The 13,209-nt window shown below is 43.0% G+C and overlaps 1 protein-coding gene across 9 annotated transcripts in view; it reads right to left on the bottom strand.

Annotated features, from left to right (window-relative positions):
• The window catches only part of LOC137347339 (tumor necrosis factor alpha-induced protein 3-like), a 145,796-nt gene that overhangs the window by 58,629 nt on the left and 73,958 nt on the right, over positions 1-13,209 (bottom strand). For 5 of the 9 annotated variants that reach the window (XM_068011790.1, XM_068011788.1, XM_068011791.1 and 2 more), the window contains exons 2-4: positions 11,544-11,613; positions 8,071-8,399; positions 214-407 (exon numbers count right to left, since the gene is read on the bottom strand). In XM_068011790.1, the coding sequence (XP_067867891.1) occupies positions 214-407; positions 8,071-8,374 (498 nt within the window). In that variant the 5' untranslated portion in view covers positions 8,375-8,399; positions 11,544-11,613. Of the gene's footprint in view, positions 1-213; positions 408-8,070; positions 8,400-8,645; positions 10,999-11,022; positions 11,198-11,543; positions 11,757-13,209 lie in introns of those variants that run through there. The other 4 variants (XM_068011792.1, XM_068011785.1, XM_068011794.1 and 1 more) reach the window with 4 other exon arrangements.

Genomic DNA, 13,209 nt, shown 5'->3' with positions numbered 1-13,209 from the left:
TTTTTAAATTTTATCTCTGAAAGGAAAATATCTTTGGAAGCTTGAAATTCTGTCATCGGGACAGGAAAAGAACCAAAATGAAATACTTGGGAGCAATTGTAACTTTGTGTGTTGGCTAAAATGGGTGATTGCACCTTGGCAGCCTATTTCTCATCTTGTCTTTGTTTCCACTGAGGTGATTAAATAAAAATACTGAAAGATTTCTTATCTTACCTCAGATTCATGAAGCAGAGCTGGGTCAAAATATCCCTGGGCTTTTCTGTATTCTGTCTGCAATCTTAATTTGAAGTTTGTTTCATGGGTTTTGACCAGTGCCTCATGGAAAGTTTTCTGCAGGACAAGGTCTGTGTCTGGAACACCCCACATATAGAGAGAGATGGAATGCAGTAGACTGTTCCCTTTTTCTGCTCAAGAGGAAGTATGTTTATAAACACCAGGCAAATACAATTATTAAACCACTACTTGCAAAGACATAGGATGGTTCAGTGAGTTATAATGCTGTCTTTTTACCTCAGTGCCTAGTTCTGGTAAATGATTTGAAAGTCACCAGTCTCTGTTTATAAAGATAACTTCTGACAAACAAATTGGATAGTACCAGAAAAGAACATGGCAGTCCACCTGACTGGTCTCAAAGTTTCAAAGTCTCCCTCCAGTGGTTGTAAACCCTCAGATTTAGGACTAACCTCACTTGACTCTGATATGTCAATCTAGTTATACATGGACTGACAACTTCTGTGTGTTTTAAACTTGCAGCCCAGCCACAAAAAAAAGACAAGTCTAAATGATGGGGTTATTTTTGCCAATCAGATTTTGAAGTAATTTGCATACCTGATGTCCCAGATTATATCATAGAATTATAGAAAGTTTAAGGCACAGAAAGAGGCCACTTGGCCCATCATGTCTGAGCTGGCTGAAAAACGATTCACCTATTCTAATCCCACCTTCCAGCATTTGGTCCGTAGCCCTGCAGATTACAGCATTTAAGGTGCATACCCAGACCCCTTTTTAATGATTTGAGGGTCTCTGCCTCAACTGCCCTTTCGGGCAGCGAGTTCCAGACCCCCACCACCCTCTGGGTGAAAAAGCTTTTCCTCATCTCCCCTCTAATTTTTCTAACAATCACTTTAAATCTATGCCCCCTCGTCACTGACCTGTCTGCTAAGGTGAATAGACCCTTCACCTCCACTCTATCCAGGCCCCTCAAAATATTGTACATTTCAATCAGATCTCCCCTCAGCCTTCTCTGTTCCAAGGAGAACAACCCCAGCCTATCCAATCTTTCCTCATAGCTGCATTTTTCCAGTCCTGGCAACATCCTCGTAAATCTCCTCTGTACCCTCTCTAGTGTAATTACATCCTTTCTGTAATGAGGTGACCAGAACTGCACACAGTACACAAGTTGTGGCCTAACCAATGATTTATACAGTTCCAGCATAACCTCCCTGCTCTTATATTCTATACCTCGGCTAAATAAAAGAAAGGATTCCATTTGCCTTCTTAACCAACTTATCGACCTGTTCTGCTACCTTCAGGGATCTGTGGACATTCACTCTAAGATCCCTCACTTCCTCAACACTTCTCAGTATTTTCCCATTAATTGTGTAAAGGAGTCAGCAAGCATATGTAAGATAATGATAGGAATTTCTAGATATATCAAAACTTAATGCATATGTCAGAGAAACAAATAAATACTTGAAGCTGACATGTGACTGGAACTGCAGCCTTTCTCTGTATACGTTGAGTGATTGCATTAGCTGTTGTCACTGGTAAAGGAAACCTTTTATAGGAACTGAAAAGTCTTAGTGATGTTTATTAGTATGAAAAAGATGCCATGTGAGATCATTAAAAAGGCACTTTTTTGATCTGCAGAACAATGTAGAACACAGCGACTGCTGAACAGTACCAAGAGTGAAAAATTTAATGAGAGATGACTTCACTAACTGGGTTCAGTTCCTCTTTGAATTCTTCTTGTTACTAAGCAACTGAAATTATATCAGATGTACTGATATAGAACAGTTTTTCAACAGTTCAAATTAGTAACTTCTCAAACTCCAGTTCAGCAATTCTTGACTTCACTTTTTCTAATGCTGTTTTATGTTTTCCACTGCACTTGAATTATGGGTGTCCGAGTTTCGTGCCCCAAGGCCAGGCATCAAGAAATTGGTACCTATCCCAAAAAACTTAGCTGTTCTGGTTATTTCTATCCTGTTTATTTTGTTACAGTTTGTGTTGAACAAATAATAAAGTCATGTACATGAGGATTAATGGACTTGGCCCTTCATGTCATGTGAGATAGACGTGGATACTTCATCACTTGAAAGTGAAAGTGACCTGACTGCTTATCTTGATCATTCATTTGCCTGAAATTCTTTCTTTCTTTCTTTTGGGCCTCCTTATCTCGAGAGACAATGGATACGCGCCTGGAGGTGGTCAGTGGAGTGACCTCTCCATGGCGCATGCCTGGGCAAATTTATGGAGGTTGAGAGTTGCCCAGTCGTCAAAACCCCCCTCTCGGCCTTTCTGGTGGGGTCCAAAGGAGTGCAGGACACGACGTTTGGCACCAGTATGGCTGCAGGAACTGCCGGAAACATGCCAAAGGTGACATATGACCGCCTACGGGGTTCCGCTCCGGATTTTCTGTTAGGGTTTACTCCCTTAGCCTTGGTCTCTCCCGAGACGCCCACAAGGCAGTGGGGTTGTTGGGGCCCCTACACAGGTGTAGGATGGTGCCGGTGGGAGGAGGGGATGCAAGGGGGAGGGGTAGAGGGAGGGGGTGGGGGGGGGGGTGCAGGGGAAGGGGGTGCGGGGTGAAGATGGTGCGAGGGGGGGGCGGGCTGGGACGGGGTTGTGAGGGGGTGAGCTGAGAGGGTGGAGCAGGGAAGGGGACGGGGGTGGGGGGGGTAAAGGGGGGGGGAGGGGGGTGGAATCTGGTGCAGGTAATAAGCCATTTCCTCAGTGCCCACCATCGACGTCCGGAAAGCTCATCCACGTCCTTCGGGAGGTGAAGCATCATTTGGCAGACTTAGAGGTGATTACATTTGCTAAGGGTTTTTTTTTTTGCAGTGGTTTAAATAAAGGCATGCAGCATTGCCGACAGTGCGCTGCAGATGCTCTCCGAGCCATCTCCCGCGGGCGCTTTGAAGTTGCGGCCGGGGGGGCCGTTCGTGGATGTTTTGGGTGTTCGGGGCACCTTTTCACAGGACTTCTCTCGGGTCCCGCAGCTCCTTCTTCACCTCAATGGACTTACCGCATGCCGTGGCTGCAGACACTCTGGACTGTGAAGACAGCAGGATCGGAGATTGAAGTATCGGCAGCTGTGCTCGTCAGTTTCATCCGGATCAATTTCATTGAGAAAACAAAGAGCAGGTGTGACTGGGGGAGGGCAGTGGGCCCAGGTAACATACACTAAACTAACTGTTAACTTTTAGATAGGGCTAAAATGAACTGATTTAAAGAGCCAGGGGAATTTAAACAGTTTAAGAGGGCAGATTGGGGGAGAAAACGTTAGGGATGGGAGCAGATGGCCATGGATAGAGTTGAACAGCAAGGGAGCTTCCTAGGGAGCTTCCAGCCCAGGAAATATCCACCCAATATCCACTTGGTGATAGAATTCTGGCAGCAATAAGCAATAACTCAGTTACAGACAGTGATTATTACCATGATAAGTGAATGGGTTTGTTGACAGCTAGTGCTATGAATGCAGTACATGAGGGATTTTTACAGCACACAGACCATATACTGTTACATCAGGGGTTTCCATGAAAGAAAAAGCATGGAAAGAGTGAGAAGGGGAAATTTCAGCAAGAACGAAAGAAGAACAGCTGAGAGAAAGACATGTATATGGGAGAGAAACATCGGGGCGGAGAAGCAAGTAAACATCTGCAGGAGGAACGAATGCGATTAGAAACATCAGACTCAAAAATAAGTTCCTACTGTGGAATCAGACGTGTAAATTCCCAATTGCAAATTTGTGCTAATGAAACCAAACATCCTCAATTTGCATCGCCAAATGAAAAATAGGTATTTGTAATCAATATCTATTGAGCAAAGTATGTTCAGCAAACAGATTTCCTGTAGTACATGGCACCAGTGACTTTGTTTTTTAAAATGAAACACACATTCTATGGGCTGGATTTTACTAAGCCCATGATGTTGGGCTCCATGGTGGGGGGGGGAGGGGGGGGGGGTGGGGAGAGAGGGGCCGGGGTGGGGGGTGGAGAGAGGGGGGTGGGGTGGGGTGGGGGAGGGAGGGGGGGTCAGTTTGGAAGATTGTTCTGGCAGAGGCCCACCACAGAGGCTGATGCCGGGAAGGCCCGGGCCAATCCTCGCGGTGGCAGTCTGGCTCTGTGGCAGCACCTCACTGCTGCTGGGTAACAGGCACCGAATTACAACATTTAAATGAATAGGAAGAATAAATTTAAATAAACTTACCTTTAAACTTCCGGGTCCACCGCATTCCTCAGTGTGGCGGCCGGCATTCCCGCACCTTCAATTCCCTGTCTGGGGAAAGCCGACGTGACACTGGTGGGAGGGGGGAGGAGGTAAGATTTCCAGGATGGGGGCGGGGGGGGGGGGGAAACGGGGTCAAATAAACGTAACGGGTGTAGGCGGTGGTGGGAAGGGGTGAACTTTAAACTTTCTGCAGTCTCAGGACGGGGCGGTGGGGGGGAGGTGACGGAAGGTCAGATTTAAAAGGTAACTGTGTTGGGGGGGGGGAGGGAAAATAGTTAATGTAATTGTTATTGGGGGATGGGAAAGGGTGTTAGAAATTTATTTGATAAATTTAGAGGGGGTGTATCTTTAAAGATTTAAATATGCTGGCACGGCTGGCTGCTCTTTCAAAATGGCATCAGCACCCGCACACAGACAGCTGACACCATTGCTGGTGATGGACAGCCCTCCCCCTCTACATGATTGGGAGTGACGGGCTTTCCTGACTATTTAAATGAGCCGCCGGGCAGGAGATTGTAGCAGCTCTTTGGCGTGACACTGTCCCCATCAAACACTCCCAGGACAGGTACAGCATGGGTGTTAGATACAGAGTAAAGCTCCCTCTACACTGTCCCCATAAAAAAAAGGGGTTAGATACAGAGTAAAGCTCCCTTGACGCATCAGTAAATTGTGACACATGGGGAATTGATAATTCTGTGAGGTGATGAGGGGAAAGTGTTGGTCGATGGAGACCTGGGAATTGGGCTGATCTCACTCCTCACAGGATCCTTCGAGAAAGAAAGAAAGAGAAAAAAAAAGAAAAGAGAAAATAACCTCTTTGGCGTGCAGCCCGCACACGTGGGCAGCCACTTTTTGAGCTCGCCGCCAAGTTCAGTGGCAGTCTCTTTAAATCCAGCTCTATGAATGTGACAGCATTAATAAAATGGCTGCTTGATGCAAAAGACCTTTTTATTTACACTGCCAATATTTCAGTCAGTAACGCACTTTTCCCTAGTATTCTCTCAGCCTCCAAATGTTTCACTCAAGAACTTTTAAAGATCTTTATGCTCATTAACATGAGTGATGATCAAGCTGGCGAATGGAATGCCTTACCTTTCAGCTACCTAGTGTCAGCATCAGGCACTCTCAACACAACCAGATCTAGAACAAGTCTCTCGCTACGCAGTCCTTCAAAATGTCTCAGCACCAACATCAGAGGAGCACTCCTTATTGCATCAGTGTGACATCTGTAGCATCTTCCACACCAGCCATTTTGTGGCTTCCTAGTTATCCAATGGCCAATCTAACTGGCATTTATTTATTCAAATCCAGATCTATATGTAATTGTTTTGGCTTACTCATGATAATTCACAAATGTGTAGTAATACATTTGATTTATAATGGCAGGTAGCCAGAAATCTAATAGAAAGATGACCATGTCAAAACTTGACAGAAACAGACCTCTTATTAAGGATATAAGAACTTAACAAATAGGAGCAGGGGGAGGCTGTTCAGCCCCTCAAACCTGCTCCATCATTCAATAAGATCATGGCTGATCTATTGCAGCTGTACCTTCCTGTACTCTCCCCATATCCCTTAGTTCCCTTAGTACACAAAAATGTCTGGATCTCTGCCTTGACTATGCTCAATAACTGAGTATCCACAGCTCTCTGGGGTTGAGAATTCCAAAGATTTACAACCCTTTGAGTGAATAAATTTCTCCTCATCTCTGCCCTAATAGCCTACCCTTTATTCTAAGACTGTGAGCCCTAGTTCTAGACTCCCCAGCCAGGGGAAACATCTTCTCACCCTCTACCTAGTCAAGCCCTTTAGGAATTTTATATGTTTCAATGAAGTCACCTCTCATTTTACTAAACTTTAGGAATACATTTTTTTTCTTTAATTTCCAAAATATACTTTATTCATAAAAATCTGTTAAAAATATATTACCAAACAGTTTCTAACAGCACCAAGTCAAAAATTACAAACATTGCAAGGGAGATCAGTTTCCTTCAATACAATCATGAGTTGCCTCACAACCCTTCCATTTCACATTTGTCGTGCCAGATTCATTTTTACATTTTACAGCAAACGAAAAATTTCCCAATACAGTTCAAGGGGTTTCCCATGGATCCAGCATGCCTAGCCTACTCAATCTCTCCATCTAGGACAAAACCCTCATCCCAGGAATCAGCCTGGTGAACCTTTGTTGCACTCCCTTTAAGGCAAGTATGTCTTCCTTAGGCAAGGAGATCATCTCTGATTAATCTTATGATCTATTCAAGGACTGCAGTATATTCCCAATTTTCGTCAGCTTTTGCATTTATCCAGAATGAGGAGGATTGTCCACTTGGTAAAATAAATTCATTTAGAAAATATGCTTTTATCTCATTGAATAAACATCCTTTACATGCAAAAATCAGTGGGAAATGATTTCTGAGCTGTCCATATGTGAATTAAAAGACATGTATTCTTTAATGCTATTCCTTGGAAATAATATAATTTTAGTATTTTGTGATGGACTATGTCACAGCTGTAAATTATTACTTAATGCTCTTGATTCCTTTCAAATTTATAAAAGTATACCACAACAGCCATTTAACATTCTTTCCACATGTGACTGTGATTCTCAGGCCTATGTAATGATTGACTTATTTTACTTCCATGCTTCTTAAATAACAGCCTTTGTTTATCGCTGAAAGTCCCCACATAACAGTAACAGATCTTTGAACGAGAGGATGAGCTACTGCATTAATATGGCTGTCTCTTTTTTCTTTCATGTGTGACTGAACACCTTTTGTGTATATAATTGATATTTCAGTCTTAAAATGAAATAAAATAATGTCAAACTTGATGGCAGCAGTTATGGCATTACAATATTCATCATATCCCTTCTCTGCCTTTCTAGTACTGCTGTGACTTGGATTGTAAATGAAGCCATGCTTTGGACTCTGGAGCTACTGACTCTCCTCTAAAGAAATGGTTCTCTCCTTGGTAAGGTGACCAAAACGCCTGCGACATAATGAATTGTGCATGCTGGATCGGAAAACACAATCACTGACTTCAGTTACCACTGAGATTGCCCCCTTTTGTACAAAAGTCCCTGAAGCTCAATCTCAACCTCTGGAAGTGTAAAAATCATAAAATTATATTCATAAAATAGTTAATGTATAATTTTTTTAGAGATTCATGCAAATAGACAAACATATATATATATATCTTATAAAACCACAATTGGTCATAATGGAGCTGCCTCAGGGTTTTGGACAGTGCCTACATCTAAATATTTCATTCAAATGAATTATGTTTCAACATTTTTTTCTAAGATAACTTGAACCATCCTATGACTTCACGTTGGTGCTCAGGTTTACGGCAGAAACAGCTGTTACAGTCATGATTATAACATGGTCACAGATGTTTAAAAAGGTCAGTGATATTTCTTAAAGCACTAAACTTGTTTTACTGACTGTATTCCCGCAAAAATGTTAAATGTATTTTAATCTTAATCTACATTTCTGAATGAATAACAAAGCAGGTGGTTTATAAGAAATCTAACATTAACTTCCGCTGAAATATATGTATTTCTACTGTACATGTAAATCGTTTCACAGTGTAAAGATTCCGTTTCATTGTTCTTACCAGAAACCTGGAGTGGAAAGTGTTTCCTGATCGTTTTGCACCAATTCAGTGTTTTGGCTTCTTGTAATGCTTTCCACACCGCCTCATCTAGCAACGCTTGTTCCAAGATTCTCCTGAACTTCAGATGGTATCCTTTCATACTACATAACTGCACTGTGTGCATGTGCAACTTTTTCAAATGGTGGATAAGGGGTTTGGCACTTATTGGTTTAATAACATCTTCACTAATCAAACCTCGCAGCTTGACCGCTTTGATTAAATTGCTGTCTGCCAGTGTGTGGGGTAAAATCTCCATTCTCTCCATTTCAGCCGATCAGTTCCGAGCAGCCCTGAAGTGGAAACCATTATAGACAAGTTCATTAACACAGTGCACCAAGTCTGCTCCAGCGAAAACTCATTATATGAAACTGAATGTTTGCATGTCAACACGAAAGCGCGTTAAAATGATCTGCGAACTGTCCCCTCCCCCATCCACCTTCCTAAATAGGTTTTCCCTTTGTCCAGGTTAACCTCGGATAGTGGACACAAACCATCCCAATCTCTTTTCAAACATTGAGAGTCTGCTGTGTACTCACCCAGTGTTTCACTCTTCACACTGACACTGAGCTGTGAATGATTGAGATGGCTTTGAGATGCTGGATTAGGGACTTTCCACTGTGTAAAGAGCAGCAGCCAGCTCCCTTTAACCCCTTACTCGCCACATCTTGGTGATCGCTCTTCCATTTCCTTTACTTCACAAAGTGTCCAGGGGAATCGGCTTCAGCTGTGCTATATTTCAGCTGTTTGATATATTTGTGATATTCTATTTGTTGAGAGTAATCACTCAGGGGCTGTGAGTTATACCGTCACAATGCACTCTCTGCCTTCCCTCTCCTCCCACATGCATTGTTCTGGCGCTTTTTTGCAATGAAAAGCTATTTATGATGACTAAGTTATTGTTGACTAAGTTATTAATTCACCTGTCGTTTACCGAGACCCAGCTCTCCCTCATAGATCCTACTTACCCAGTGTGGACACGATGGGCTGAATGGCCTCCTTCTGCACTGACAATTCTGTGTAAAGCGGTTGTATTACAATAGCGAGAAGCTATTACACATGAACATTGCTTGAAAATGGTTTAAATGAGCGAGATAAATTGGTATACTTGCATCAAAACATTTTAAGGTTGGCTGTTTTAATGAGTGTACAACTACAGAAGTCCAAATGCAACATCCAGCTGAAAAAATGTGTAGTGATTAGAATGATACCAATATCACGTTTACCTCTAATAAGATCTTCAGCGCCGACAGAAAATAAAATCCCCAGACCCCCTTTTCTTGTCTTTGTTTGATTAATTGTACTTTGCACCTGTACTTTTGAAAGTCTAAGGTCTATACCAGGAACAGTTTAGATACATTATATTAAATAACTTCTATTTCACAAATATGGTTCGTGATAATTCAGAACAAGGTTGGTCTCTAATAGCTTTCAGCTCTTTCATTCGCGCCTGTTGTCAAAGTCAACCAAGAAATCCCAACAAATTTTCATGATGACTAGATATTTACCCTGAACACAAAACTATCCACGGTAAAGTACCACCAATGAAAAGACCAAGTTTAACTCTAACCGCGGTAGGTTCTTCATCAAAAACATTCTAAACGCAATGTCCTTTTCTAATCCTGGTAATTTTCAGGGTGTAACATCAACTACTTAAATGACGCATATAGATATACATCGATACTGAACTTTATAAATCAGAAGCAGGTTATTGTATATAATAGAAGATGAAACCAATGTCATCTTTCACATGGTTCCCCAGCAGTCTAGCTGGAGAGCCAAGTGAAGTGCAGGCAACAAAGCGGTCTACCTACCTCCCTTGTATCAGCCTCACTGTCTTCTCTGCAAGTCATCTATTATTTATGAGTCAGCCCCTCTATAACTTCCTTGAATGTCTCCACAGAAATTTTTTGTACTTTTAAATGACCTTGGGGGATTTTAAGTGAGCTTGTGTGTATTGCCACTTACCGCTCTTTTCTGCAGAATACTAAAGCAATTTCATACATATTAATTAATGTTTTCTTATTCAATGTTATTTTGCTGCGTGTGTTGGAACACTCTGTTCAAAACACACCTTTGTCAGATGCTCTCAAAATCTGAGCAGTCCGCTCTGCTCTTCAACACTTTGTGAATTGGTCTCCACTCAAGGCCAGGGGACAAAAGGGATCTAACAGTGACAGAAACATCGACAAAATAAATGTTTTAAAACGGTATATTACCAAGTACTCCTGCTTTCTAGAGCTTTTATAGACGGACAAGCAGAAAGTACTGAACTGAACAGCACGGCTTGTGACTCTGACCAGACAGACAGGAGAGCAACTATTCAACTCACTCCAGCTGGTGCTGCAGGTAACATCGTCCTGGGCACTTTAAATACCAACTGCAGGCATTCACTGCAATTCTGAAGTCAAGACATTTAAGCGGAGGCTAAGACCCCTTCTTTGTGGAGACTGTGTATATTTTTAAATAAGAAACTAGTCTGAAAGTAAAGATAATTTAAGATAATTGGCAAAAGAACCAGAGGAGGCGATGAGAAGAAGGTGTGTTCCACAGGCAGTTGTTGTGATCTGGAATGCACAGCCTGAGAGGGCGGTGGCATTACACTGAGCAGTAACTTTCAAAGGGGAATTGGATAAATATTTGAAAAGAAAATTGCAGGCCTTTGGGGAAAGAGCAGGGGAGTGGGACCAGCTGAATAACTCTTTCAAAGAGCCAACACGGGCACAATGGGCCGAATGGAATCCTGTGCAGTAAAATTCCGTTTCTGTAAAATAACAGGAATATATACAACTCGCATTTGCGAAGCTTATTTCAAATTGATTTCAATTCATACTCGATGGTGATAGAGTTCCTGTATCTCTGATTTCAGAACGAATGCTTTTAAAACCAAGCACCCGACTCTCTTTGCACATTTACCCTCACAATGCGAGCAAAATCGGTCCAATTGCGATAGGATTGCGCACATCCTGGAGTTTATCACTGGAGTAGATATTCCTGGGGGTTATGTTGGTCTGTGTTAGTGTAACACTGAGGGACGATGCAGTCCCCAGCTTGAGGTATATTCAGAGAAACAATGCGTGACCTCGGAAAACTGGTGAATAAAAAGAAAGGTGTGAAATAAAAATAAAAACCGAAACTATATTCAAGCTACATTTCAAAACTTTGCGACGATAACCACACGTTTCTCGGTATTCGAGCCCTTTTCACATTGCTGGTTTGATATCTGAAGTAGCGATTTGCCGAATGAACCTGTTAAATAAAAGCTGAAGGTTGGCAACTGCTTCTGGAACTTTCCCAGAAGCTACCCGAACCAGTTCACACAGAAATAGGGAAGGAGGGATCCCCCAAACAAAGGATTATTTGCTGAGCAGCCCCTTTTCAGGAAGGTTCATCTGTGCAACCTTCATTCGACCGAAAATAATTGGGATGATATTTACCAGCCGCTCTCTGCTTGTCTTTGATCTTCCGCTGTGACTGCTCAGTATCGACTCGCTCTGTAGCTTCCTCCTGGAAAGTGAGAGAGGAAATATTCTAAACCAGCAGAAAGAGAAAGGGAAGGTCAGTTTGCTGGAATCAATTCCACCCTTTCAAGGCACTGCTCCGGGTCCAGTAACAGAATCCAGTCGAACCGGTCCGGGCGCTGCTGGGTATTCTCTCACCGCTGGGTATTCTCTGACTGATGGGTATACTCTGACTACAAAGAACAAAGAACAGTACAGCACAGGAACAGGCCATTCGGCCCTCCAAGCCTGCGCCGATCTTGATGCCTGCCTAAATTAACACCTTCTGCACTTCCAGGGCCCATATCCCTCTATTCCCTTCCTATTCATATATTTGTCAAGATGCCTCTTAAACGTCGCTATTGTATCTGCTTCCACCACCTCCCCCGGCAGCAAGTTCCAGGCACTCACCACCCTCTGTGTAAAGAACTTTCCTCGCACATCCCCTCTAAACTTTGCCCCTCGCACCTTAAACCTATGTCCCCTAGTAACTGACTCTTCCACCCTGGGAAAAAGATTCTGACTATCCACTCTGTCCATGCCGCTCATAACTTTGTAAACCTCTATCATGTTGCCCCTCCACCTCCGTCATTCCAGTGAAAACAATCCGAGTTTATCCAACCTCTCCTCATAGCTAATGTCCTCCAGACCAGGAAACATCCTGGTAAACCTCCTCTGTACCCTCTCCAAAGCCTCCATGTCCTTCTGGTAGTGTGGCGACCAGAATTGCACGCAATATTCTAAGTGTGGCCTAACTAAAGTTCTGTACAACTGCAGCATGACTTGCCAATTTTTATACTCTATGCCCCGACCGATGAAGGCAAGCATGCCGTATGCCTTCTTGACTACCTTATCCACCTGTGTTGTCACTTTCAGTGACCTGTGGACCTGTACGCCCAGATCTCTCTGCCTGTCAATACTCCTAAGGGTGCTGCCATTTACTGTATACTTCCCACCTGCATTAGCCCTTCCAAAATGCATTACCTCACATTTGTCCGGATTAAACTCCATCTGCCATTTCTCTGCCCAAGTCTCCAACTGATCTATATCCTGCTGTATCCTCTGACAATCCTCATCATTATCCGCAACTCCACCAACCTTTGTGTCGTCCGCAAACTTACTAATCAGACCAGCTACATTTTCCTCCACATCATTTATATATACTACAAACAGCAAAGATCCCATCATTGATCCCTGCGGAACACCACTAGTCACATCCCTCCATTCAGAAAAACACCCATCCACTGTTACCCTCTGTCTTCTGTAGCCAATGAGGATGCAAAGATTTCTGTCAAGGCCCCAGCAATTTCTTCCCTTGCCTCCCTCTAATGGGTATTCTCTGACTGATGGGTAGACTGTCTGCTGGGTATATTCTGACTGATGGGTGTACTTGGATGGGTATACTCTGATTGATGGGTACATTCTGACTGATGGATATTTATTTATTTATTTAGAGATACAGCACTGAAACAGTACCTTCGGCCCACCGAGTCTGTGCCGACCAACAACCACCCATTTATACTAATCCTACATTAATCCCATATTCTCTACCACATCCCCACCATTCCCCTACCACCTACCTACACTAGGGGCGATTTACAAT

Source organism: Heterodontus francisci, chromosome 31, assembly GCF_036365525.1.
Source record: "Heterodontus francisci isolate sHetFra1 chromosome 31, sHetFra1.hap1, whole genome shotgun sequence".
Taxonomy (NCBI): domain Eukaryota; kingdom Metazoa; phylum Chordata; class Chondrichthyes; order Heterodontiformes; family Heterodontidae; genus Heterodontus; species Heterodontus francisci.
The sequence above is the reverse complement of the archived record's forward strand: the minus strand, read 5'-3'. Positions and strand labels throughout refer to the sequence as shown.